We start from the raw sequence: 27,999 nt of genomic DNA, 5'->3' as shown, positions 1-27,999 counted from the left end.
CGCCGCTATAAAACCCCGAACAGATCTATTTAATCACGGAGCGACCGGCAGCTGCATCTTTACTTTCTGACTGTTGTTAAGTTTGTCAGGCGACATTTAGAAGATGTTTGTACTTGTTGAGAACAGTTGTGACTAACACGTTTATGTTTTTATCGTTCCGGTGTTTTTAAATTGGAAAAACAGACTGGAAACTAACGTTACCGTTCCTCAGCATTAAGAACTAACGTGTGTAGCTAACAGCAGCTAACCGGCGGTTGTTTCACCTGTAAACTCCGCTGTGGACGACTCACCTGCTGGTTGTAGCTCCGCTGTTGGTAAGTAGTTAAAATCTGTGTTTTTGAGATATATTTTTTATCTTGTTTGCGGTTTGAGAGCTAAAGCTAACGTTAACAAATCGACCGTTCGTTTTTCGCGGGACCCCGCCCATCGCGACATTTCATTGGTCATTCGAGACGTCATCTCCCAGAGCTCCATGCTGATTGGCTGAAAGCTGACAGGCCCTTTAACTGTGTAATTAAAATGACACGTGGGTGAGTTTGTTTTCCGTGCAGGTCAAAATAATGTTTTGATTTCATGTATTTAAAACGAATAATAACGCAATTTATGTATTTTAGACAATAATATACTGAAAGACAACAAAAAAGCAAAGGAGTAAATAGTTGGGTTTACAATATGTAAAATAATATTACAATAATATAACAATGAAAATGGCAACAGCTGTCAGTTTGTTTCCTCCGTCTCTCTTCATCTATGATTCTGTGTTAAAGGACCACTGACTCAGCATTATATTGTGTTTTACAAGATATTTCTAGAGCCGTTTGGCAGACACCCACAACTTATATTAATGTTTCCTCCTGTGAGCAGGCCTCTAAGAAATAGTAAATGTCACTTTTTACACTTTTTTTCTTATTTCATGGACTAAACGATTCATTGATAATGATAATAGTAGTAAGCTGCAGCCGTCATATGGAATTGAGACACAGTTGATGGTTTTTTGCCTCCTCATCAGTCAGTAAATATGAGCTGATGGCGCCATCAGCAGGTGAACACGGAGCACTGCAGCGCTGACTGGCAGCTCTGCAGAAGCTCATAATTGGCTCACAGTGGAGGCTGCTGGGTAATCCAGAGAGGCTTACTGAGGCTGCTCAGACTGAGAGGGAGAGTGAGGTTCAGTTTCACCTCCACAGCAGCACAGTGATCCGTAAAACCTGCTCACCTGCAGCTGCTGGTAAGTTTGTGTTTTCTGTGACAGACTGAAGTCTGATTTCTGTGTTTAGTTGAACCTGCAGACAGTGATGGAGAGTAACTGAGTACATTTACTCAAGTACAGTTTTGAGGTACTTTACTTGAGTATTTCCATGTGATGCTACTTTCTACATCTCAGAGGGAAATATTGTACTTTCTACTCCACTACATTTATTTGACAGCTTTAGTTACTTTTCAGATGAAGATTTGACACAATGGATAATATAACAAGCTTTTAAAATACAACACATTGTTAAAGATGAAACCAGTGGTTTCCAACCTTTTTGGCTTTTGACGTCTTACAAAAAGCAGTGTGTAGTCGGGGTCACATTTCACATGTCTATGAGTTGTTAACAGCTCCAACCAAATAGTGATTTTTCCCTCTAAAACTTCTCACATGCTTTCATTTCAATAAATGTTCAAATGATCCAATATTTCAGCAAAAATCAAAGATTAGAGAAAAAGACCAAAAACTGAAAACAGATTTGTGTATCAGAACTTTGTTTTTTCTTCTTTCCTCTCCCATTAATCATCTCACCACCCCTCAGGTTTATCTGCTGACCCTTTGGAGGGGCCCGACCCCTAGGTTGGGAACCACTGAACTAAACTAGCTAACTGTATATAAAGTAGTGTAAACTAGCTCCACCTCCAGCAGCTACAACAGTAACATGCTGCTCTAACACTGATGCTTCACTATTAATAATCTAATGATGTCATATATAATAATATATCAGTCAGAGGGACCAAACCACTACTTTTACTGCAATACTTTAACTACATCAAGCTCATAATACTTATGTACTTTTACTGCAATACTTTAACTACATCAAGCTCATAATACTTATGTACTTTTACTGCAATACTTTAACTACATCAAGCTCATAATACTTATGTACTTTTACTGTAGTAGATTTTTCATGCAGGACTTTTACATGTAATGGAGTATTTTTATATTGTTGTATTTGTGTGTGTGTGTGTTAGTGTGTGTGTGTGTGTGTGTGTGTGTTTGTGTATTTAGTTTGTGTGTGTGTGTGTGTGTTAGTATGTTTGTGTGTGTGTGTGTGTTAGTGTGTTTGTGTGTGTGTGTGTGTGTGTGTTTGTGTGTTTAGTTTGTGTGTGTGTGTGTTAGTATGTTTGTGTGTGTGTGTGTGTTATATGTTTGTGTGTGTGTGTGTGTTTAGTGTGTGTGTGTTTAGTGTGTGTGTGTTTAGTGTGTGTGTTAGTATGTTTGTGTGTTTAGTTTGTGTGTGTGTGTGTGTGTGTGTTAGTGTTAGTATGTGTGTGTGTGTGTTAGTGTTAGTATGTGTGTGTGTGTTAGTGTGTTTAGTTTGTGTGTGTGTGTGTGTGTGTGTGTTAGTATGTGTGTGTGTGTGTTTAGTGTGTGTGTGTGTGTTAGTATGTTAGTGTGTGTGTGTTTAGTGTGTGTGTGTGTGTTAGTGTGTGTGTGTGTGTGTTAGCGTGTGTGTGTGTGTTTAGTGTATGTGTGTTAGTGGGAGGAGCATAAGCAGCTCATTGACCTACAGCTCCAACAGGAAGTGCTGCTCACAGCAGTCTAAGCAGGTTTAAGGTGAACTTGAACCACGCTGCTGCCACACGACTCTGTGTGTCCTCGTGTGTGTGTGTGTGTGTGTGTGTGTGTGTGTGTGTGTGATGTGTGTCCGTGGCGACGGCGGCTCTGTTACCTAGAATGAGCGTCTGTGACGAGGACGTGGATCTGCAGAGCTGGGGCTGGACGGACCTGTGTGTATCCTCACCTTTACACTTCTTCTTCTTCTTCTGTGGTGTTACTGCTCTGTGTGTGTGTGTGTGTGTGTGTGTGTGTGTGTGTGTGTGTAAGTATGTAGGTCAGGTTGTCACTGTCTGATAAGGTTGCAGGGATTTTGTTTAGCTGTAATCAGACTGAGCTGCAGAGTATCTGCTGCTGTTTCTGAGCCTCTGACTGATCAATATATCAGCACCAAATCATCATCAATACAGACTCATTTTTCTTCTGATCAGAGCTGCAAATAATCAGAAATACGTTGATGAAAGCAGCAGAGAGTTAAAGTTCCAGTTAACTTTCAGTTCTGTGTGTTTTGATAATGCTGCTCTCTGATAACCAGAGCTGCAACCATTAGTCGATTAATTGATTAGTGGAATGACAGGAAGTTAATCAGCAACTATTCTGATAATCATGTTAGTAATTTATTAAACCTAAATGTCAAATATTCAGTCGTTGCAGCTTCTTAAACATGAGAATTTGAAACTTTTCTGTGTCAAACGTGATATTAAACTCAATGTTTTGGGGTTTTGAACAAAAGCTTGACGATATTACAACAGACATTTTATGGTCAAAATGATTTATTGATTAGTCAATAAAATAACTGGCAGATTAATCGATAATGAAATTTTGTCACGAAAACCCTCCTGAAGATCCTGTAGAAGCCGTTATATGTTGAAAATATATAAAATATCATTAAAATAAAGTTTATAAGCTACAAACTAATTGTGTTCCAGTTTTAACGGGATGGAATCGTTAGGATTTAATCAATACTCCTTATCGGTTCTTTATCGATACGCTTAACTTAACTTAAATAATAAATTCAGAACACTCGACATTTGGAGTAAAGAAGGAGAAAAAGAAGTGAAATCCTGCTACTATAGTTTGTTTACGTAGCCTGCGGAGCCGGAGGAAGCTTCCTGAAGCTGACCAATCAGAACAGAGTGGGCTCATCAGGAGGCGGGGCCTTAAAGAGACAGGAACTAAAACGGCCTGTTTCAGACAGAGGCTGAACTGAGGGGCTGCATAAAGGACCAGTAGAAGATAAATAAGGAGTTTTTATTCTAGTAGAACCTCAGAATATAAATATAGAGCTGACTGGAAATGTTCAGAATATGAGTTTTTTTAAATAGCGTCTTACTGAAGCGTAACATCAACATCTTTGTGTCCTGAGATCAAAGATAAACAATGTTTTATCGTTTCATGCTCTGGTCTCTGGATCTTAATCAATGATATTTTTGTTGAGCTGATGTTTGATATTTTCTCACAGCAGAACAGAATAAACAGTTATATGTAATGATTCCTCTTCCTCCTCCTCTTCCTCCCCCTCCTCCTCCTCCTCCTCCTCCTCTTCCTCCTCCAGCTCCAGTTACTGGTCGTCGGTGTCGGACGGGGAGAAGGAGCAGCAGACGGGGATCATGTCCAGACGCAGCCTGCGGTTGGATGACGGGCTGCTGGATCGCAGTCTGCCGCACTGCAGCGCCTCCTTCAGTGTGGGAGGAAGCAGCTGGAGGAGCAGCAGGTGAGTCAGCTGATCACCTGGTTCACTCTGGAGAACTGATCTCAACTCCTCCTTCTCCTTCTTACTCCTGGTCTGTCTTCTTCTCCTCCATCTTCTCCTTCTTCACCTCCTTGTCAACCCCCTCTTCTCCTTGTTTCCCTTCTTCTCCGTCTTTTCTTACTTCTCCTCCTCCCTCCATCATCATCATCTCCTCCTCCTCCTCCTCCCTCCATCATCCTCTCCTCCTCCCTCCATCATCCTCTCCTCCTCCCTCCATCATTATCTCCTCCTCCCTCCATCATTATCTCCTCCTCCCTCCATCATTATCTCCTCCTCCCTCCATCATCTCCTCCTCCTCCTCCCTCCATCATCATCTCCTCCTCCTCCCTCCATCTCCTCCTCCTCCCTCCATCATCATCATCTCCTCCTCCTCCCTCCATCCATCATCATCTCCTCCTCCTCCCTCCATCATCATCTCCTCTTCCTCCTCCTCCCTCCATCATCATCTCCTCCTCCCTCCATCCATCATCATCTCCTCCTCCCTCCATCATCATCTCCTCCTCCTCCCTCCATCATCATCTCCTCCTCCTCCCTGCATCATCATCTCCTCCTCCTCCTCCCTCCATCATCATCATCTCCTCCTCCTCCCTCCATCATCATCATCTCCTCCTCCTCCCTCCATCCATCATCATCTCCTCCTCCTCCTCCTCCTCCCTCCATCATCATCTCCTCCTCCTCCTCCCTCCATCATCATCTCCTCCTCCTCCTCCTCCTCCCTCCATCATCATCTCCTCCTCCTCCTCCTCCTCCCTCCATCATCATCTCCTCCTCCTCCTCCTCCTCCTCCCTCCATCATCATCTCCTCCTCCTCCCTCCATCATCATCTCCTCTTCCTCCTCCTCCCTCCATCATCATCTCCTCTTCCTCCTCCTCCCTCCATCATCATCTCCTCCTCCTCCCTCCATCATCATCTCCTCCTCCTCCCTCCATCATCATCTCCTCCTCCTCCTCCATCCATCATCTCCTCCTCCTCCATCCATCATCTCCTCCTCCCTCCATCATCATCTCCTCCTCCTCCTCCTCCCTCCATCATCATCTCCTCCTCCTCCTCCTCCCTCCATCATCATCTCCTCCTCCCTCCATCATCATCTCCTCCTCCTCCTCCTCCCTCCATCATCATCTCCTCCTCCCTCCATCATCATCTCCTCCTCCTCCTCCTCCCTCCATCATCTCCTCCTCCTCCCTCCATCATCATCTCCTCCTCCTCCTCCTCCTCCCTCCATCATCATCTCCTCCTCCTCCATCATCATCTCCTCCTCCTCCTCCTCCCTCCATCATCTCCTCCTCCTCCCTCCATCATCTCCTCCTCCTCCATCCATCATCTCCTCTTCCTCCTCCTCCATCCATCATCTCCTCTTCCTCCTCCCTCCATCATCATCATCTCCTCCTCCTCCATCCATCATCTCCTCCTCCTCCTCCCTCCATCATCATCTCCTCTTCCTCCTCCTCCCTCCATCATCATCTCCTCCTCCTCCCTCCATCATCATCATCTCCTCCTCCTCCTCCTCCCTCCATCATCTCCTCCTCCTCCCTCCATCATCATCTCCTCCTCCTCCTCCTCCTCCCTCCATCATCTCCTCCTCCTCCCTCCATCATCTCCTCCTCCTCCTCCCCCCTCCATCATCTCCTCCTCCTCCTCCTCCCTCCATCATCATCTCCTCCTCCTCCTCCTCCCTCCATCATCATCTCCTCCTCCCTCCATCATCTCCTCCTCCTCCTCCCCCCTCCATCATCTCTTCCTCCTCCTCCCTCCATCATCATCTCCTCCTCCTCCTCCTCCTCCTCCTCCCTCCATCATCATCTCCTCCTCCTCCTCCTCCTCCTCCCTCCATCATCATCTCCTCCTCCTCCCTCCATCATCATCTCCTCTTCCTCCTCCTCCCTCCATCATCATCTCCTCCTCCTCCCTCCATCATCATCTCCTCCTCCTCCTCCATCCATCATCTCCTCCTCCTCCTCCATCCATCATCTCCTCCTCCCTCCATCATCATCTCCTCCTCCTCCTCCTCCCTCCATCATCATCTCCTCCTCCTCCTCCTCCCTCCATCATCATCTCCTCCTCCCTCCATCATCATCTCCTCCTCCTCCTCCTCCCTCCATCATCATCTCCTCCTCCCTCCATCATCATCTCCTCCTCCTCCTCCTCCTCCCTCCATCATCTCCTCCTCCTCCCTCCATCATCATCTCCTCCTCCTCCTCCTCCTCCCTCCATCATCATCTCCTCCTCCTCCATCATCATCTCCTCCTCCTCCTCCTCCCTCCATCATCTCCTCCTCCTCCCTCCATCATCTCCTCCTCCTCCATCCATCATCTCCTCTTCCTCCTCCTCCATCCATCATCTCCTCTTCCTCCTCCCTCCATCATCATCATCTCCTCCTCCTCCATCCATCATCTCCTCCTCCTCCTCCCTCCATCATCATCTCCTCTTCCTCCTCCTCCCTCCATCATCATCTCCTCCTCCTCCCTCCATCATCATCATCTCCTCCTCCTCCTCCTCCCTCCATCATCTCCTCCTCCTCCCTCCATCATCATCTCCTCCTCCTCCTCCTCCTCCCTCCATCATCTCCTCCTCCTCCCTCCATCATCTCCTCCTCCTCCTCCCCCCTCCATCATCTCCTCCTCCTCCTCCTCCCTCCATCATCATCTCCTCCTCCTCCTCCTCCCTCCATCATCATCTCCTCCTCCCTCCATCATCTCCTCCTCCTCCCCCCTCCATCATCTCTTCCTCCTCCTCCCTCCATCATCTCCTCCTCCTCCCTCCATCATCATCTCCTCCTCCTCCTCCTCCTCCTCCTCCCTCCATCATCTCCTCCTCCTCCCTCCATCATCTCCTCCTCCTCCTCCCTCCATCATCTCCTCCTCCTCCTCCTCCTCCTCCCTCCATCATCATCTCCTCCTCCTCCTCTCTCTCCTCCAGGTCGTTGAAGTCTCGTCGTTCTCAGCAGCTCTCGGTCTCCTGCTCCGAGTCTCTCCTCGGTCAGACTCCTCGTAAAGCCGCCGGTCCGTCGCTCCTCAACAGCAGCCTCCACAGCGTGGCCTCGGACGCCTCGCTGCTCTCCTCCCTGCTGGACGAGTCCTCCGTCCAGGAGACCACGCTGGTCAACACCTTCTGGGGTACGACGACGCCGCTCTGTTAACTCTCCGGTCGGAGATCAGACGATGCTGTCGTTTATAAATCTGTTCAAGCTTTCAGGACAGAAATGTTTCTTCTTCTTCTGGTTAGAATCGAGTTTTCACTGATTAACACTGACGATGATCTTCCTCCTCTGGTGTTACAGGTCTGGACCAGGATGTTGATCCCAAAGGTCAGTTCATACTCGTCCCGTTAAAAATCATTTCTTACCACAGTGATAAAACGACCTTCACATGATTCACCAGGAAAACTGACAAACACGAGCACACAGACTCAAACCATCAACATAAATATAACAGCACATAATACTGTCTCACACACACACACACACAGAGCAGAGCAGAGCAGAGCAGAGAGGCCACAGCAGACGGGATGAAGCATCTTCCCACCGGGTTGCGTTCAGTTGTTGGTTTGTTTGTTTGTTTCTGCTTTTAGAAAATAATGTTTTATTCCTCTGATCCACTTTGTTCTCACCAGTGCAGCTCGCTCTCTTCATTCACTCTCTATCTCACTCGACCACCGCTGCTCTCTCTCTCTCTCTCTCACTCGTTGAGCCGGGGAGGAGGAGGGGCCGACTTTGTTTACAAACAGCAACCGACAAATCCTGCGTAGTGCACCTTTAAAAACATTAAATCACAGGATTAAAAAACACTTAAAGAATCATTTTGAAATGTTCAAGTATAAATTCTCTCTCTTCTTATTTCCTGTCGGTGGAGCGACGGTTTCAGCGCCGCTCTCATGTCTCCGTTACAGAAAGCACCGTCATCGCCGAGCCGAGCTCCGTCCTGGCGAACAGCACTCTGATTGGCTGCGACGGCCGCTGTCCCAAACAGCCGGTCCAGACGCACAGCAGAGTTTACTGCAGAGACTGCGAGTCAGACAGGAAGGAGCCCGCCACCGCGTTCACCTCCTCCTCCTCCAAATACACCTCCACCTCCACCTCCTCCTCCTCCTCGATGGGTCCAGGACGCCCGGAGCCCCGAGACCCAGACACCTCCACCGTCTACGGCCGAGACCGGATCCGCAAGAGCCGGACAGGTGAGACAGACGGGAGGATCAGCGTCCAGGATGTGTTCCAGCTGATGACAGGATGTGATCTTAAAGCGTGTTAGAAGCTCATTAAAGAGCACAAACAAGCATCAGATCAGCAGGTTTAATGTTGCATCAGCACATCTCACATGACCTCATCAGGGTCTGTTTGTCAGAAACGCTTCATATGAAACTTTTCTTTGACAAGTTATTAACGTTTTGTGTCAGTCTCAGACTTTCTGCTCTCAGGTTCTTACTGCTAGCTGCTGATGCTAACTGTGTGTGTGTGTGTGTGTGTGTGTTGAGTCCTGCAGCAGACAGTCAGAGCTCAGACAGAAACAAACAAAAAGTCACTTTGGGAGCAGAAAAAGACCAGAAAGAGTCTGAAATTTGGAGCAATAGAGAGAAATAATCGTCTTGAATTTTGTTGTTGGTAAAATGAATTTAAAACATGCAGCTAACTTGTTGCTTGTACCCAGATATTGTAAATCATAACTCCCATCAGTTGTTCATATGTTGACTTTCTCACAGTCTTCTGTGACGCCTCAGCAGACAGAATGATCATAAAACCCCATTTAAACATGTGCTACAGTCTGTTATTTGACAGATAAAGGAGAACTTCACTGTCGGACTGCAGTCAGAAGCTGATTATTGTAAAGTCAGGATCAAAACAGCTGAGGAGACGAGTGTTTGTCTGTAACGTACCTGTTGTTGTTGTTGTTGTTGTTGTTGTTTTTTTTCCCAGCAGGTGTTCTGGTGTCCGTGTGGGACGCAGGTGTGAATGTCAGCAGGCGGTCGGCGGCTTGTTTAGTTTGGCTGTTAACTCTGCTTTATCACCAGCTGCTGCTGCAGAAACCTCAGGATGTGACAGGTAGCAGAGCTGCTCTCTCACCTCCGTCAGCCCCGACCGACCGCCGCTCAGCAGGAAGTCGATAATAAAACTTCAGCTCAGGCGTCAGAGGTTTACTGTACACGTCCCTTTATCCTATATTGACGTCCTGGAGTGTTTTAACGTGGTTTGGAGATTTTTAATGGTTAATTTTTAGGACGTTTGTTTGTTGCTACTAATGAGAAAAAACAGAAGTTGGTTTAGTTTGTGTCCGTTATATTTGGGCTCATACGCAGTTTTATACAGTTCTTAATACATTTGATTAAAAACTACTTAGTTTTCAGTGTGAACTATAGAAACCATATATTAGTGAATTAGTTGTTTTTTTTCAATCATTTCCTTGCAGTAGCTGCTGTGTAACTGTTATGTAATGTGGTAGCATTCAGGAAATATGTTCCATATATATGCTGATATAAACACTGGAAACTTACCAACTAAACCAACTAAACTCTTTATTCTTTTTTTGTCATATAATTTGTACCAAATTGCTAAAAATTAACTTGTATACCTGCAAATTATTCAGAACATTTCCAGGAAATTAGAATAAAGTGAAAGGACGTGTAAAAAGAAGCGTGTTAGTTTAATTAAAGTAATAAACAAACCTACAACTGCAAATTTAGAAGTAAATCCGGCTCTACTGCGACCTGGACGACGGAGAGACTTCAGACTAATTAGAAAGTTAAACTTTAACAAACAATATTGAGTGCAATGAATGTTTTCCAGGATAAAATATGCACCGTTATCCCCCCCCCCTCCCCTCCTCCCCATGATGAAGGTCTTTTCACTGCCTTCAACTGTGGCTGTTTGGAAAAAGTATAATAATATTTCTAGCGTAACTCTGCTCTGAACGTCTGAACGTCTAGAGGAAAGATGTTTCCATTAAAACATCTTTTTTATGACGTTTGGATTGAAACAGGTCTCAAAGTAACGACTGTAGCTTAAATTTAATATCAGACAGCGTGAAGTGAATTTCCTGCCCAGCTGTGTCTCGTCTCACATGCAGGTTCTGGTTCTTCACCTTTTTTAAAGGGGACGTATTCTGCCGCTTCTGGTTTTCTGTTCTGATGTCGGATGTTAAACACGGTCAAAGGTCAAAAAAAATTCAGGTGAATGTGTGTAGAAATGCTGCCTGCAAGTCAAAAGTCAGGGCTTCAACCTGCTCTGAGCTGACGTCAACTCGTCACGCACGCTCATAAACAGCCATCTGTTCTTCATCCCTGGTTGCTAAGGTGGTTGCTAAGGTGTTTCCATGTGTTGTTCACTCTCATATTTTGAGGATTTGTTGATATTTGGAGTAAAGAAGGAGAAGAAGAAGTGAAATCCTGCTACTATAGTTTGTTTACGTAGCCTGCGGAGCCGGAGGAAGCTTCCTGAAAGCTGACCAATCAGAACAGAGTGGGCTCATCAGGAGCTTAAAGAGACAGGAGCTAAAACAGCCTGTTTCAGACAGAGGCTGAACTGAGGGGCTGCATAAAGGACCAGTAGAAGATAAATAAGGAGTTTTTATTCCAGTAGAGCCCCAGAATATAAATATAAAGCTGGAAATGTGCAGAATAAGTGTCCTCTTTAAGCTCTCTGTGGCTCTGCTCACAAGTATTTAAATCACCTTCCTCTTCTTCAGCGAGTCAAACTGGACCTGAAGTCTCACTCTGAGGTGTCTCTGGGGTTTGATGCTGATTCACAGTTTGACCGGTGTGGTTCGGTTCTTCCAGATGTGCTGCAGCTGTGGTTGGACTCCTCTCTGCTGTGCGTCAGGAGAGCCGCGGCCCGCTGCGCCTCCGTGATGACACACACCCGGCGGGTGTGTCGGGGGCTCGCTTCGAAGGTCACAGAGGTCAACACACAGACTGAAAACAGACACGCAGGTAGAAGAGTCTGTGTGTTTTATAGCAGGTGGAGGAATGAACCTGTTCACTTTTCCTCCTAACAGACACTGGTGTCAAAGCTCATCACTATTAGTCCTGCTGAAGAAAACGTGTGTGTTACCACTGAAGCCAGATGATCACATCACTGTAGCTTCCTCATTTATCATTTATTTGTTCTTCCAGTTGTCTTTCTCCAAACGTCAGGATCTCCTGAACTTTTCTTCCTCTGCAATAATCTAATTACTAAACTCTCCAGATGTAGATCTGATGGTGACGCATGTGATGTGATCGGCTCATAATTAAGAACTCCACCCTGAGTTTAAGTCACTTTTCACAAGGTTTGATCTTGTTTTTGTTGATTTATTTATGACTCCTCACCTGCTGCCTTTCCTTCCTAAACAAATGTGCTTTGGCTGTTTCCTTGGCAAAATGCAAATCTCCCTCCGTCCCTCTCTCTCTCTCTCTCTCTCCCCCCCCCCTCGCTCTCTCCCTGTGTTGGTCCTCGGCTCAGAGGACGTGGACGTGGACGTGGTGAAGTGTTTGTCCTCCTCACTGTGTCTCCTCTCTGTTGCAGCTGGTTTCGGTCACTGCGGAGACATGAACCTGAAGGAGTGGAAGCAGAGGGAGCGTCATCCCGACGGATCTCTGTGTGAGTTATTAACTTGCTTGATGATGCAGTTTTTTAAAATAAAACAACAATGAACCGATCCGCTAACAAGCCACAGACCTCCGTCGTTGTCCAGGAACTATTAAAAACATGATGAAAATAGTTTAAAAACTACAGTCAGCAGCTGTATATATATCGTCTTGAGTAGGAACCAATCAGTGAGCTAAGAGACAGAATAACAGCAGAGTCCTTCTGAAGTCTGCACAGCTGGAACTCACAGAGAAAAAGTGAAGATTTTGCATCTCAAAGAGCAAAAAGGCACCGAGACAAGATATAAAAGACACATCAGACGTATGAAGAATATGTTAAAACAGCTTAAACAGGAGAATAAATATTATAGCTGTTGTTTGAGATATAATAATAATAATAATAATAATAATAATAATAATAATAATTTGTACCTTTCATACAAAATGCAGCTCAAACTGCTTCACATTAAAGAGATGAAAAACAGGAACATGTGTAATCATCTAAACATGTTATTTAATAAAAGGCAGCAGACAGATGTTTGTTCCAGATGTTTGCTGCGTATAAACTGACTCCACGTTCACCCTGATGTTTTATAAACTCACGACTTTTAAGACTCCGAGGTGAGTGACATCGAAGTTACGCTCAGAAAACTCAAGATGAACGAAACGGCATGAAAACAATCACATGATAAATAAATAAATAAACATATTGTTGACTCGCTGCAGAGTGTTTCCTCATGTCTTCATGGATTCATTTTTTAATGTGTCCGTCAGTTAAACAAACTCCTGCACTGCTGAAACCAACAGGTGACGACTGTAAAGAGAAACGACGAGGCTCAGAGACGGATAACGTCTCCTCATCTTCGTCTTCGTGGTGGTCATCATCATCAGTGGCTTCCTGTTTGTTGGGGCTGACGTGGAGCGCCACTGTTTTTACAGGTTAAACAACAAAGTTCACTTTGACCCTCAAAAAAAAAAAAATTTTTGCAGATTTAGCAGCAATTTTAAATATACGAAGTTTGACTCGGAAGCAGTTTTATCGTCTCTGGATGGAGGAAAGAGACTTAAATAAGTCATTTCTCATTAATTAAAGGACGAGTTCACAATTTTCCAGTGTGTTTTAAACCAACAGTCAGGAGCCCAAATGAACATTAAAGCTGTTTTTCTTGCTGTAATCATTCCTCCTGTTCATACTGACCATGTTCATAATGACCTTACAATGGAAGTGATGGGAGACGGTTTGTCACACAGTCATTTCAAAGTTTATCTGAAGCTAATATGACTTCTCTCACTGTTCATATGGACACCTGACTGTTGTTTTAAGACTCACTTTAGTCCAGCAGTTTATCCAGGTCGCTTTAATTAGATTAATTATTTCATCAGGAGACAAAAATGTGACTTTAATCATTCATAAATGTTTTGCCTTAAGACACTTTTGACAAGTGTTGCTCGACAGAAATGAAAGAGTCATGCACCGTTTTCAATCTATGCTTCAGTGAGAGATATTCAGTCGTCTCCATGGTAACCAGAGACTAATCTAGAGAGTAATCTGCACAGACAGCGGTTTGAATCACACACATATCCTGCTCCTATATGTGTTTAGATCTTATTAACCGTCTGTCTCTCTTCCTCTCACTCGCTGCGGCAGGCGGGAAATTAAAATCAACGAATCACTAACAAACACTGTGAGTTTCCTCCCGCCGAGCCGACGTGCAAAACTCTTTATGTTCAGTAAACGTCTGCTGTCAGTCAGTGAAGGCGGTTTGTCCTCTCGGCTCCTCAGAGACGCTGATTGGCCGGTCGGAGTCGGCGCGGATTGAAAACTGCGATCTCCATGGCGACGTTAGTAACGCCTACCCACTCACACAATCACTGTTTCCAATCACTTAACAAAATTCTTCCAGGTGACCTGAAAGGAAAGAGTCCAGCGACACTTTTTCTGTTGAACAACACTTATCAAAAGTGTCGAGTGACCTGCCATAAATCAACCTTTTTATTGTCCTACTGGTTTCCCATCCTTCTTTGACCAGTTTGATAAGTTGGTCGTAAAACATGTCAGAAAGCCCGTCACCGCCTCCACAGACCAGATGAAGCTACCACACTAGCAACACACTTCAGTTATCATTGAATTTCATGTTTAACAACTATTTTCAGTCATATTCATTGAATCTTTTAAGATCAGTCTGACGTGTCTTTGCTTCCTCAGTGTCGTGTCTCCTCCAGCTGACTCACAGTGCAGCTTCGGCCGTCTGGCCTCTGACCAGGAAAATACTTCCTGCTTCTCGGAGCGCCGGACGCTCTGCAGGTTAACGTCGTGTCACCGTGTTTGTTTATTGATTGATTGATTCTTCTGCTTTTCTTCTTCTTCTTCTGAGATGCAGCATGTTTGTCTGTCGGAGCTCCATGTTGGATTTGGGGTATTGATGTCGTCACCTGCTGTTCTTCTTGTCTTTGTCTTTGTCTCTTCGCATTCGGCACTGAAACATGTAAATGAGCACAAGATGCACAAGAGCCGGGCAGTGATTCAGTATTATTGATTAAAGTCTCTTTATATCACAGCATTTCATATACAGCACCGATCAAAAGTTTGGACATTCGCTTGAATGATAAAGTGTGTCAAAAGATTTCCAGAGCCGATCCTGAGGACTGCTATCATGTTTATCTATCGGCTACAATAAATCCTATAAAATGTGGATCTTTTCCTCCCTCTGCTGTGTTCTACAGAGCGGCATCAGAGTAGAAAACATTCATCCAGCAGCTTCTCACGCGTCACTTTCAGCTTTGTTTAAAAGGACAAACATGTTGGGCAGCAGCTCCCCATCAGCTTTCATTAATCAACCTTCATCCTGTGAGGAACTCGGTGACGAAACGAAACTCGTCCGTCTGCGACTCGACCAAAGATCATTTGTTGAGGGAAGAAGCTCCGCTCTGTAACGCCACCGTACAATCAGAGTCGGTCTTTTGTAGTTCAGAGAACTCCCAACAGAGTGAGACGTCTTCTCTCTAGAGGATCAGGAGTCACGTTCTCCACTTTCATATTCAAATCAACGTCGCAAATCTTCTACTGCTGTAAACATAAAGGACTCTGATCGATCTGATTCTCAGGTCTCGTGTTTGAAATGATTCAGTCCTCCGATCAAACGGATTTAAGATCAAAATCTCTCTGTCAAAAGAGCCCAGGACATATTCAGAACGAGCACAGACTAAAACTACGAAACATGAAGAAACTACATACACATTGAGACATTTCATATACTTAACAAAATAAAACTTTCACTTTTTCCAGATTTAAACGTTTTCTGCTCTCGCTGTGTGTTTCCTGGCTTCGCTTTGTTCTGAATAAATAAAACACAACCTTGAAAGTAAACTGATGTCTTAAAGACAAAAACATGAAGGGTTCCTCCTGCGAAGATCATGTTGAGACAGACCGAGATAATGTTGTAAACGTGATCATCATTTAGCAGCATGTTAGGTGGGAGACTTTACCGAAAACGCGGAGACGTCTTGACGTTCCTAAATCATGTGATAAAACGTCCCGATACAAACACAGGAGCATTATTCTCACTGCAGAGACGCCAACACCTTCTTTGTGCTGTCACTTGTCGTTAATATCATGATAATTATTGTGACATTGTGCATTTTGTGGTTTTATTTTCTGTCTGTCGGATTCGTCCGCGCTGCTCCGCTTAGCTGTAGTCCAACTCTGTAACGTTTCTCTTGAACTAACGAATAATCTTTCCTTCTCTTCGCTTGTTGTCCTGCAGCCTCCTGCTCTGCTGCTGAAAGGCTTCAATGAACCATCTGATCCTTTAACAGGCTGCTGATCCTTTGCTTGTCTCTGTGTGTGTGTGTGTGTGTGTGTGTGTGTGTGTAGGTAAGACGGCGGGGGAAGTGTTCAGGCGGCTCAGCAGACGATGGCGTCACATGACCACCAGCTTCCTCCTGACTCGGCAAGTTTGTTTTGTTTTATTTGTTCCTGCTTAATCGAGGGAATCCAAGACACACAAACAAACCTGAAAATGTTTAAATTTGGAGAAGGAAAAGTTGCAGCCATGTTTCCACTCAGTTATTCCAAACTCTGGATGAAGTAGTTGCTGTTAAAGTCGGACATGTTGTTGCTTTTTTCCTGCAGGTTTCCTCTCAGACTCTTCCTGGTTCTCCTTCCTCTGCTGCTCCTGTTCAGTGAGTTCCTGCACACGTTGTTTCGTGTTTAAACTTACTTTAATGTTAACTGCAAAAAGTCTATAAGGTCTGTTTCATGGGAGTTTTGATTGAAATCACCCGTTAGGCCAGAATGTTTAATTCCTTTATTTAAGTTTACATTTCATGACTTTATTTCTAATTTAAACGTCTCCATCAGCAGACTGTTCACCAGACAGATGAAATGTTAAATTATCTTTGTCCGCCTGACAATTTAGCACAAGGTGCACAGTGGGAGTAACCTGACAGGCCAGATGGTTTGTTACACAGAACCATGTGAAAACTTGTCCTTGGTTTGGAAAAGGGCGGACAGATTCAAAAAATACTTGGCAGGTGATTGGATGAACCATCTGTCAATCACTGTTTTACCTTGTGAGGCAGCTGGATTCATGAGATGACATGAGAATCTTCACAGGACGCTGATTGGTAACAGTGGGAGGAGAGGTGCACACTGGGGCAAGTGTCATTTAAATGAGGCAGCGCAAAGACGGTTGTATTTTGGTGGAAATTTGGTCTTAGATGTTGTGAGAATAGAATCAGAATCAGCTTTATTGGTCAAGTATGTTTAGTCATACGAGGGATTTGACTCTGGTTTCTAGTGGCTTTCAATGTACTTACACACAACAATCTTCTGGAAGATACCATAGACTGTATAAAAATATGGACGTGGTTACCGTGACGTCACCCGTTGGTTTCTGAAGAGCGGTTTTGAAGCTCAAAGCGAGCCGCTCCAGCCGTCGCCATCTTGGCAGTGCGTGACTCTGCCTAACTCACAGCCAATCAAAAACAGGCAAAGAGGCGGGGCCGAATGGCTGAAACAAGCCACCTAGCGGCTGGCGGACCTGTCACTCAAAGCAGCCATGTCCTTCATTATGCAGAACTTTACGGCTTAATAAAATGTAAACATGTGAGTTATAAAAAAAATTCACCCCCCGTACAGTTGTCATGAAAGAGGAAATTAGCTACAGAGACCAAAACCGTTGTTTGTACCAGGCTGTAAACATGTTTATTTCTGCTGTAAAGTTGGACATTTTAACATGGGGGTCTATGGGGATTGACTCACTTTTTGAGCCTCAAGTGGCCGTTCAAGGAACTGCAGTTTTTGGCACTTCCGCATTGGCTTCATTTTTCAGCCCTGGAGGTTGCCGCTTGGAAGATACACATGGACCTACAGCCAAAACAATGACGAGACGTCTCAGAACCACGTCTGGTCCTGGAACAAAATCCTTCTGGTGGCAATTTTGTCAACAAGAACAGCTACACATTTTTGGAACAAAAAGGCCGTTTTTAGACCGACATTAGCTCTGCGTGAAAAAACTTCTTATGCATTTGAATGGGGGCAGTGTGTTGACGCAGTGATGGTGCCAACGCAGAGGCAAAACAACAGGGTCCCCCCGAGGGATGTCGACGGTTAACCGTTAATCAGTTAACCACTGAGAAAATTTGAGAGGTTACGCATGTCAGTCTATAGGTTAATTTGCATACTAGAGCTGCGTCTCAAATGACATACTTCTGTTAGCACACTTTCATGTAGTACACTGTGTACACTATGTACTTACTGGCGTAGTGCGCAAATTTCTACAGGGTAGTGTTGTCTCAAATCAAACACAGCCGTTGTGCACTTACCGGAAATGACGATCGCAAATTAGCATTAGCTAGCGTTAGCATTCGCGTTATCGTTCACGTTATCGTTCGCGCTACCAAATAATTACAGACTGCTAAATTAACCCAAAAAACATACTGATGGCTTATATCCGACAACACATGTATAACTTACATTTGATGGCGACCATTGAGGGCGAGAAGGGTCCATAGTTCCACACTCAACTTTTTGACCGTTTCGAGTGCACCATCCAGGTTCTCACAGTGCACTGCGTTTTTCCATACATCTCAGTGCGAACGCACTTACGCACTCAAAATGTTAAGTGTACGTACAGAAGTATGTGATTTTGAGACACGGCATAGGTTTGGTACTGAACACGTTACTTCACGTTACTTACACCTTACTTAGATCACATGGAGGCTCCAACACTGACAGGAGCTTAATGGCGTCTCGGGTTTAACAGCACCGTGCTGGACAGGTGACAGGTGTATTTATGGTGTTTTTGTGCTCTGAAAGACGTCATATAAAGTCACACAGCTGACGGACTGTTAGCGTAGCATGCTAATCCTACAGTCTATCTGTAATAACAACATGGGTGTTACTCTGATATTAGGCCATTACCCAGTTCGTGTGCCAATGATTGAGACCGATATGCTGCCAATCAGTGTGGTAGAGGGAGAGGGATTGAAAGAGCTAGTTCGATACCTCGATCCCGGGTACATTACGCCATCGAGACCTACTGTCATGAACACTTTGAGGTGAAGAAGGATGAGCTAAAAGTCAAGCTAACCAGGACAGCTCTCACAAACGAAAGCTACATCACAACTTTCCTTAAAAATGAACCACTAACTATCTAAATTACCGTTGAATGGGTGTCGGTCTATGGAAGGCAAAATGAACCAAAACTGACATCCCCAGTCCCCCCCCTCCCAAAAAAAGACTATGACTAAATGTGATATCAGTTGGAAAGTCAGTATTGGACGACAATTTGTGGTTTCAGATTTAAAACACTGATGTCCCCCCTTCCTGTAGGCCTGTGTTGGTTTGGTCCAGCTGGTCTACAGTCTGTCCTACCAGCCGTCAACATCACAGACTGGAGGACGGCGGTGTCTGACATCCCCGCGCTGTCCTCCATCTACAGCATCATGTCCTCACAGAGCCAATCAGCAGGGGGCGCTATGGAGGAGTCGAGGGAGGTGCAGACCCACGTGGGGCCGCTCTACAGTCGAACTCCACCGGCTGAAACACCCACAGGAGAGGAGGTACCAACATTTCATAACATAACATTTATGGGGGATTCAAATCATACCACTTATATACTTATAATATATTAATATACTGTATGTCTCCCATTAATTCAGTTCCAAAGCACAACACAAATACATTCATTGCAACACAACAACAAAAAAAACACTCAAACTTGACATTTAAATGCACAAAACAAAGAACCTAATATTGTATTTGATCAAATACAACAAAAGATAATAAAACCAGTAAAGTAAATAAAAAGCAAGTCTAAAATACTGAGTTTTTAAAGTTGACTGAAAAGAAGACGTTCCACACCTGAGGGGTTCGAACAAGGCCCCGTCACCTTGAGTCTTTAGTTTAGACAGAGGAATGACCTTCCAGAGGATCTCAGGGGTCGAGAGGTCAGCTCTATATTCAGGGTCTGAAAACATGATCGACTCAGCTCCAGTGTTTTTTTTTGTAAATTAAGTTTTGTTGCTTCACAGGAAGAGTCGGCGGCAGCGGATGATGACTCTGTGCGGCTCGTCCTTCTGGAGCAGAGTCTGACGGCGCTGTGGGAGCGTGTGGAGGCTGGAGGGCAGCGGGCGGAGCAGAGACACAGGGAGGTGCTGCGGATGTACACAGACCTCCAGCAGCAGCAGCAGCAGCAGCTCGTCTCTGTTCAGAGCAGCGTCGGCGAGGGCACAGAGCCGTGGCTGAGCGGCCTCCTGGACCAGCAGCTGTCCCAGCTGAGGAGACGCCTGGACGAGGAGAGACGACAGAGGGAACAGGTCAGAAACTGGGCAGGATGTGGATACACAGGAGGGGGGAGAGCTGGAGCAGAACACAACAATCAGTTTGGAGTTCACTGATGGTCAGTAAAGTCTCTGTTTGTCTGTAGATCCGACAGCAGGATTTGGTGCAGCAGCAGAGCCAAACGTCTCGTCTGGATCAGCTGGAGCTGCAGCTGCAGACACTTGCTGCCAAGACAGAGGTAAACACATCCGCACGATCAGAAAAAAGCTCTGTAACGCCAAGTTCAGACTCCAAGATATCAGCCTGACCCGGCAGACGTAGGGCGTCAGAACCGAAAACGGCACTGGGCTCGACAAGTGATGCTTTTATCATAGTAGACGACAATCTCTCAACGTCCCGACGAAAAGACGAGCGTGTCAGGATTTTTTTTTTTTTAACTTCTCTCAACTCGCACGACATCTTCCACAACAAGCTCGGTGTGGCGCTGACCAATAGGAGCGCAGAACTGTAAACGTGCCGAAGCAAAAGAGGAATGATGTCGTCGGTGCAGCCAGTATAATACACACCGCCAGACGCCATTGTTGGTTTACATTGTTTTTCTGGAAGTCGGTTCTGATGACATCACGCAGGCTATGAAAGACGGCGAGCTATGATTGGTCGGGCACCAACATGTAGTCTGTTACGTCTCTCAGCCAAGTCACAGCAAGAATGTGACTCTATCTATCGGACATAAATATCGTGTAGTCTGAATCTGGCCGCTACAGCTGTTAGACTTCCCACCAGATAGTTTTGTCTCTACGGTTTCAGAAGCTCCAATGTTTGTTCTGTAGATTTCAGCACAGTTTTCGTTGTTGTACAGCAGGTGCACCGGAGACAAGAAGCTGCTACAACAGTCTCACCTTCACCTTCAACACTTCCAGCTGCTGTCAGGTAACCTTCAGCATCTCCTCCTCATCCTCCTCTCTCTTCACTCTATAGTCAGTTCAATGTTTCCTGGTTAATCATCATGAACCCGACAATAACTAAAAGGCAATATTGTAATCTTCTTTTGCTCCTCTTTGGTTCATGCTAAGTGAACTGAACTACAGATGTGATGAGGACTTCAACCTGTTTACGGCATCATGTGCTGTTGTTTTTTAGATCGTTTCTCTCACACAGCAGCTGGTTCAGCTGCTCATGTTATAATGGTCATGTGACTGCTCACAATGTGTTTGAGATTATGTGTTTTTACCAATGTGATATCAGAACAGAAGCTGTCATATCATGTGCTTATTAATTAATTTATTTGTTTGTAAAGGTACATGTATAGCATGAGCTAATGCCACATACAACAGCATTTATAGCCTAAACTAATTTGCAATGCCTGACCCTATATGGGCGTTTAAAATACATCATTCAACCATGAAATACATATGAAACTGCACAAGACTCAATAACACATATACATACATTAAAGCTAAGCACAAAACAAAGATAAAACGACAAGCATGACATGATCCCTCTTTACACACTGTTTCATTATGAGTTTAAAATGATCCCAGTCAGGATCCATTTATAAATTGTTCCACATGTTGATCTTCTGAACGGAAAAAGCCGCCTGTCTACAGTGAGAATTTACTAAAGGGCTCCTTACATTTTCCAGTAGATGCACCTTGTGTTACTGAGCCAGAAACCCAGAGAGGAACCTGAGGAGCTGCTTATTCAGGCTTTTATAGAAGAGATTAAGATTCATTTCATTGATCAGCTTCCTGTCTAGAACTTTAAATCATCAGAAGAGGCTTGATTGTTTTGACCAAGACGTAACACGGTAACATAAATGTGAAAAGATCGAGTTCATGAAACTATTTGCAGCATAAACTGATAAACAGCCTCTAATGAGTCTGAGTGTATCTAAGTTTCCTTCTGCAACCTTGCTCACCATTTTAACACGATTCTCAAATTTTAGGTGGGAATCTAACATCTAACAACACACCGAAAACCTGTTCAGTATGTGCGAAGTAGAGACTCGTTAGTTTAACTGTTGCACTGCACAGACGAGTTTCACGTCAATTGGATTTATTATTGTGGAACAAACTGGTTATTCTAATTCATATGACTGATCAAATATATATTAGATATTGTATATTTTGGTGAAAAGTTTAAATGAATGTTGATAAATCAGCTTCAAGGCTAACAAGTAAAAATCTGCAGATTTAGTGAAGAATGTAAATAAGTTAATAAACTGCATCGTCAGAAACTATCCTCCAAAGTCTTTTTAACCTGATCTGTGCTGGATGTGCTGCAGTCAGGTCACATGACCTCCTCAAAGCTCTCCTGTTATTTACTCTGTACGTAAATAACATTTAATTTACAACTGAGCACTGTAATGTCTGTTTTTATGCAGATGATATCATCCTTTATGCCATCAGGCCTACTGTAGACCAACCAGGCCTCCTCCAGACCTCTGTTTTGATTTAAAACTTGTTCTTAACTCAAAAAAAGACTATATGTGTGCATTTCACAAGATGTTTCACACCTGGTGCTCTAAATGAAGAACTAATTGACACAATGAAGCTTAGGTTAGACAGCAGATTACCCTACAAATCTCATGTCGAACATCTTGCTCAAAAACAAAATTTCACTTTGGATTCTTGTACCAGAACAGTTTGTTTCCCTTTTTTAAAGCAGAAAACACATTATACTGTTATTATATTATTATCTACCTACTGTCCACATTGCATCATTGGGATATTCTGTATGGTCATGCTGCTGAACGGCCGTATTCACAAACATTCTGAGAATAACTACATTTCTAGCAATAAGTTTTATTTGTATTTACTACAGCAAGTTAAGAGAGAAAACAGGAAATGGAACAAATGAACAAATGAGGTCAGTGGTTGTCTTGTAAATTCCTCCAGTGTTGGTGTGGACCGTCAGTCCCATGATGCCTTGCTGGCAGAGGTTGCCCGGTTGGAGGCGGCTCTGGAGGACGTGAGGCGGGACGTTGAGGGTCTGTCTGGGTGTCGGGACGGCTGCCGAGGACTCGACAGAATCCAGCAGACGGTGAGTGAAGAGACTCTTATGACAGGCTTATGATTAAAATCCCGTTTATTGATCCCTGAACTTCACAGCTTTAGGAAAACATGTTGAGCAGAGCTGAGTGCAGCTGCTCAAACAGTGCAGAATATCTTCAAATCCTGTTTAATATGCAAACGCTTATCAAAAATTAATACTATAAACAAAGTGATTTGGTGACAAGCTCATTGCATTTCACACAGCTGGTTTGCCACTGAAGATTTTTAATGTAATTTTGTTTTTTTTTTTGTTTTTTATAACTTCTTTACGTCTACTTCTTTCTTTCTTTTGTTTTTATTATTTTTTTAGGGCATCTATTCAAAGTAAAATCTGTGAAGTCAGCTCACTTTCTCCAAACAAAACAGGGAGTTCAGGATTTGTGACGTCTTCTTAGTAGAGCTGCCACGATTAATTGATTAATTGACGACTGCTTTTATAATTTAGTCATTCTTTTTAAAGGAGAAAACAAAGTAAAAATTCTCAGGTTCTAGATTCTCAGATGTGTGTATTTTCTAGTCAAGTATATTTTATTTGTCTAACCCAATATCACAAATGATAAATTAGCCTTAGAGAGCTTTACAGTCTGTACAGCAACACAACATCTCTGTCCTCAGACCCTCAATTCGATTAATGAAAAACTCCCTGAAAACCCCCTTTTTAACAGGGTTCATATTTTCTGGTTTCTTCAGTCCTCTGTGACAGTAAACTGAATATCTTTGACTAAAATAAGATATTTAAGGGGTCATCTTGGGCTTTGAGTTACAATGATCAACATTTTTCACCATTTTCTGACATTTTATGGACCAAACAACAAATCAATTCATCAAGAAAAAAGTCATCCAATTTAATCGATAATGAAAATTATTAGTTGCATCCCTCATTAAGATGAGTAGTCCTGTAAGAGGAAGAAATGAAAATGTGTACAAATTACTTCTGAAGGTGTCGAATCAGGGATGTTTGCTTTTATCTCAGGAAGTGTGTTTCCAGTTTGCATATAAAGACACCTGAGCGGAAACGCAACGCAATATCACCAAATATTCCAACCTAGGGGTCGGGCCCCTCCAAAGGGTCAGCAGATAAATCTGAGGGGTTGTGAGATGATTAATGTTTGGACTTTTTCTTGAATCTTTAAGCTGTTACGTTTTGGTTTTTTTGTCTCAGCTGAGGTGTAAAAGTCGGTGATTAAAAAGACATTTTTGAAGCAGCTTTTATACTCAATTTTAATCCAATACTTTTTAAATTATATTTTTTTATTCTTATACTGCATTTATTTTCTACTTTTAAATTTCCTGCTGCTCTGTTGTTGTTTATGTGATGTGTCTTTTATAAAAGAACTGTATGAATAAAATGTGATAATGATGATGATAATAAATAATAATAATCATCAATGATGATGATGATAATTGGCGCCATCAGCTGTTTATCTTGATGAATGAACTCCTAACATTAACATCACAGCAGTTGGTGGAAACAAAGACTCATTCACATTTTCTTCTGATGATTTTTCTGGAAATATTAGAATTTGTGCAACATTTCGATGGAAACTTGTTTGCTGCCGAGATGATTCAGATTGTCCAGTAATTTTAAGCTTCATCTCAACCACTCCCTTCCTCCTCTGTGTCAGATTTCAGCGCAGGTTTCCTCTCGGGTCCGCAAGGACGTTCGGGCTCTGATCTACGGGAACCAGCTGACGGTGGGGGGCGGGGCCTCTGGTGACACCGCCGCCCTCCCGGAGTCGCTCCTCCAGTGGCTGTCGCAGCAGTACGTCAGCGGGGCCGACCTGCAGGCGGCGCTGGCCTCCTTGGAGCTCAGCATCCTGCAGAACATCAGCCTGCAGCTGCAGCAGCAGCATCGCAGCGAGGAGATGGTCAGTGAGGCCGTCCTGCACGCCGCTGGGGCTGCTGGGGCCGCCGTGACACAAGAGGTGAGGAAACTGGTCTGGTAATCTGATATTTATTTTACAGCTGGGATACTTCAGGATGTGAATAATACTTAAACTTGTCTCTTCAGGAAGTCCATATGATTGTGAAGAACGCTCTGCGACTGTTTTCTCAGGACCGAACTGGCCTGGCGGACTACGCTCTGGAGTCTGGAGGTCAGAAACAAGCGCTCCCATTGCGCTTTGTGTGTTTTTGAATCAGATGATGGCTCTTTTTTTTTCTCCTCCTCAATACTTTGACTTCCCTACTCTGTATGTGTCTCAGCTTGAATCAGTGGAATTATTTCTGAATAAATAAAAAAACATCTGAATGAGTAGAAATTATATCCCCCCCCCCCTGCATCCATTACTCATACCTGACAGGTGTTTGTCTGTTGTCGACCTGCAGGGGGCAGCGTCCTGAGCACTCGCTGCTCGGAGACGTACGAGACGAAGGCCGCTCTGCTCAGTCTGTTCGGTGTTCCTCTCTGGTATTTCTCTCAGTCTCCTCGAGCTGTAATCCAGGTAACACACCTGCTGTCAGACATCAAACTCACCATCACACACGATTTCTTCCATCAAACTGAGGGACAGTGAGTGGAGCTCTGGTTGGAGATGAGTTCTGTCAGTGTTTTTTTTTTTTTTTTTTTTTTAATGTTTTCTATTCAATTTAATGTTATTTTTGTAGTTTTCACTAAGTAATTAATTCATCATCCAGCTTTCTTTCACATTAACATTAAGTTTTAATTTATTGACAAATTGTAAGGCATTTTGTCAGTTGTCATTTATTTTTATTTTCTCTCTCATTTTGGTTGTGTGTAAAGTAAATGAATATGTTTTGTCATAGTTTTCATAATAAATCCTAGATTTCATCCTCAGTTTGGACAAATATCAGTATAGTGTTTCAGAATATTTATCTTTATAGAAAACTTAAGGCATTAAAGTTATTAAACCATTTAAGAGTGATGTAAGAAGGAGAGAAGCCCAGCAGACTCTCCACTTGTCTCTCCCTGCAGCCAGACGTCCATCCAGGAAACTGCTGGGCTTTCAGAGGCTCCACAGGCTTCCTGGTGATCCGCCTCTCCATGAAGATCCTCCCCACCGCCTTCTCCCTGGAACACATTCCCAAAAGCCTGGCACCCAGCGGGACGCTGCACAGCGCCCCCCGAGACTTCAACGTCTACGTAAGAGAGATGCTGCCAGGAGATGCAGTTTGGATGTTAAGTTTCTGTTAAAACTTGACCTGTTTTCTGTTTGGGTTTGTTAGGGTCTGGATGAAGAGAGTCAGGAGAGGGGGAAGCTGCTGGGCACGTACACCTACGACGAGGATGGAGAAGCTCTACAGACCTACTCTGTCACTGTGAGTCATCATTGCAGAGTATGACAGTATATGCTACTTTTAAAAGAACCTCCAGTGGGAAAAATAATGTTAAAGACCCAATAGGTAAATGTAAAGATTTTGAGTCCAGTTTATGTTCAGGATGCAGAGATACTGACCTGATAAAACATATGAAGTATTGACCATGATGTAAAAAATAAATCTGGATTCTTTAACTAAGGTGGAAAACCACCAGATCCTGATTCATCTCATCTCATGATCAATAAAGTTAATAGATGACACACTAAATATAATGACTTTTGTTGTGTGAAGTCACATCTCTGCTCTTTTTACCTGGCAGTTAATGTTATATTTCATAAAAAGATCATCATGTTTATGATGGTGTTGAGATGAGGATGTGTCTGTTCCTCTGCTATTGATTTTATTAATTAATTTAGTTTGTACCTGGCTGTTACTGTTTTGCATTCCAGTCCGAGTAAGAAATAGAGCCTGTTAGATAGAGCCACAGGGTGCTACCAGGCTTTCTTTGATAATGATTAATTATTGCTGATAGCCAAACTTGTAGCAAGGCCCAACAAAATGGTGCCCCGTGTGAGGCAAAGTATTGTTGGCAATTATTCATAATTGTGCAAGAATGTTGTGCAAAAATTATTTTTTTCCCAATAAAAAAATCTGGAATCTAAAACCTTTAGACTTTCCAATAGCCTTTATATTCACTATTCACTATTTTTAAATTAACACTAAGTGTGCAGATTCGCCAATGACACCACACCTTTACTGTGATTTCAGCTTATTGTTTTTTCTTCTTCGACAGGAGGAGAATGACCAAACCTTTCAGATCATTGAGGTGCAGGTGTTGTCCAACTGGGGCCACCAGGAGTACACTTGCATGTACCGCTTCAGAGTGCACGGGACGCCGCAAAGTTGATTATTTACTGCACAAACAGTGTGGAGACAGCAGAGACACGCAGTCACTCCCTGCTAACTGCTGCTAACTGTGCCTGAGGAACCATAGACTTCTTGATGTGTAAGTGTTGTCATTTTCCTGTGGAAAAAGGACACGCTGAAAGCTTTGTGATGTATGATTTTTTTTTTGTCAATAGTTAATATTTTATATCAGTGTTTTCTATTTGCTGTGTTAAAGGTCTTTTTGAATGTTTTATCCCATTTTTCTTTTATTAGTTGCATTATTGCAGTGTAGTAAAACAGTTTTGAGCAGAATGTTTTCACATCTGTCTGCTGTGCTCAGAAACACTGCAACATTTAATATTAGAGCTTTTTTAATGCAAGAAGTGATCAAAGTCACATTATCTGGTCCACAGCAACACGTTTTTTAATGTTTTTGTGGATTTGATTCTGTGTAACAGCAGAGACCATCAGTGCAATGCAGACGTCAGAGTGTCCTTAAATGCACCAACAGGGAGGGTTTTCAGAGTCGCCTCTGATCACAACCTCAGTGCTCTGTGGTGATAATGAACCTTTGACAACAAATGTTTGAACTGTTCTGATTACACACATCAGGCAGACTGTTTGAAACATAAAGTCAAAGATTACTGCTCAAATGAAATGAAAATACTTTGCACTGATGTTTTTCCAGTTTTATTTATTCTTGTTGTCAGGTCAATGAAGATGAATCAGTTTGTATCATATATGTGAAATGTGTCGAGACCTCATTTTTTACGTAATATATATTTTTGTTGGGTTTTTTCCTTTTTTTGTATGTGATTTTGAGATGTCATAATAAAGATGTGAAATTTGAAGTTTGGTTTTTTTCTCTTTTTTTTG

At 43.5% G+C, this 27,999-nt stretch overlaps 3 protein-coding genes across 10 annotated transcripts in view; 1 reads left to right on the top strand and 2 right to left on the bottom strand.

Moving 5' to 3' along the window:
- Positions 1-394, bottom strand: part of heatr1 (HEAT repeat containing 1) — a 29,612-nt gene extending 29,218 nt beyond the window's left edge. The window contains exon 1 of the mRNA XM_042397055.1: positions 291-394. The gene's annotated coding sequence lies outside the window, so the exon portion shown is untranslated. The remainder of the gene's footprint in view (positions 1-290) is intronic.
- On the top strand, positions 1-27,974 carry LOC121886777 (SUN domain-containing protein 1-like). Of its 8 annotated transcripts, XM_042397061.1 has the most exons (23): positions 1-314; positions 1,010-1,228; positions 4,368-4,526; positions 7,483-7,679; positions 7,844-7,870; positions 8,452-8,736; positions 9,473-9,598; positions 11,329-11,481; positions 12,056-12,130; positions 12,925-13,056; positions 15,992-16,067; positions 16,250-16,299; positions 18,953-19,182; positions 19,654-19,938; positions 20,049-20,141; positions 20,763-20,833; positions 22,801-22,945; positions 24,582-24,881; positions 24,968-25,052; positions 25,285-25,400; positions 25,892-26,059; positions 26,143-26,235; positions 27,029-27,974. In XM_042397061.1, the coding sequence occupies exons 3-23, from the start codon at positions 4,423-4,425 to the stop codon at positions 27,140-27,142; spliced, it is 2,925 nt and encodes a 974-aa protein (XP_042252995.1). In that variant the 5' UTR covers positions 1-314; positions 1,010-1,228; positions 4,368-4,422; the 3' UTR covers positions 27,143-27,974. The 8 variants fall into 8 exon arrangements, with proteins under 8 accessions (XP_042252995.1, XP_042252996.1, XP_042252997.1 ...); XM_042397062.1 differs by lacking the exon at positions 1,010-1,228 and having other exon boundaries at positions 9,476-9,598; XM_042397063.1 differs by lacking the exon at positions 1,010-1,228 and having other exon boundaries at positions 20,766-20,833.
- LOC121886780 (cartilage matrix protein-like) overlaps positions 1-27,999 on the bottom strand; it is a 118,702-nt gene that overhangs the window by 55,957 nt on the left and 34,746 nt on the right. The gene's annotated exons all lie outside the window — the stretch shown is intronic.

Source organism: Thunnus maccoyii, chromosome 20 (genome assembly GCF_910596095.1).
Source record: "Thunnus maccoyii chromosome 20, fThuMac1.1, whole genome shotgun sequence".
Lineage (NCBI taxonomy): Eukaryota > Metazoa > Chordata > Actinopteri > Scombriformes > Scombridae > Thunnus > Thunnus maccoyii.
Note: the sequence above shows the minus strand (reverse complement) of the source record. Positions and strands in the feature narration are given on the sequence as shown.

What these genes read in the sequence shown, in the direction of transcription:
- LOC121886777 (XM_042397060.1), top strand. Translation starts at nt 4,423, where the DNA reads ATGTCCAGACGCAGCCTGCGGTTGGATGACGGGCTGCTGGATCGCAGT. An exon ending in ACCAGCTTCCTCCTGACTCG is followed by an intron (nt 16,068 to 16,249) that starts GCAAGTTTGTTT and finishes TTTTTCCTGCAG; the next exon opens with GTTTCCTCTCAGACTCTTCC. An exon ending in GGGCCGCCGTGACACAAGAG is followed by an intron (nt 24,882 to 24,967) that starts GTGAGGAAACTG and finishes TTGTCTCTTCAG; the next exon opens with GAAGTCCATATGATTGTGAA.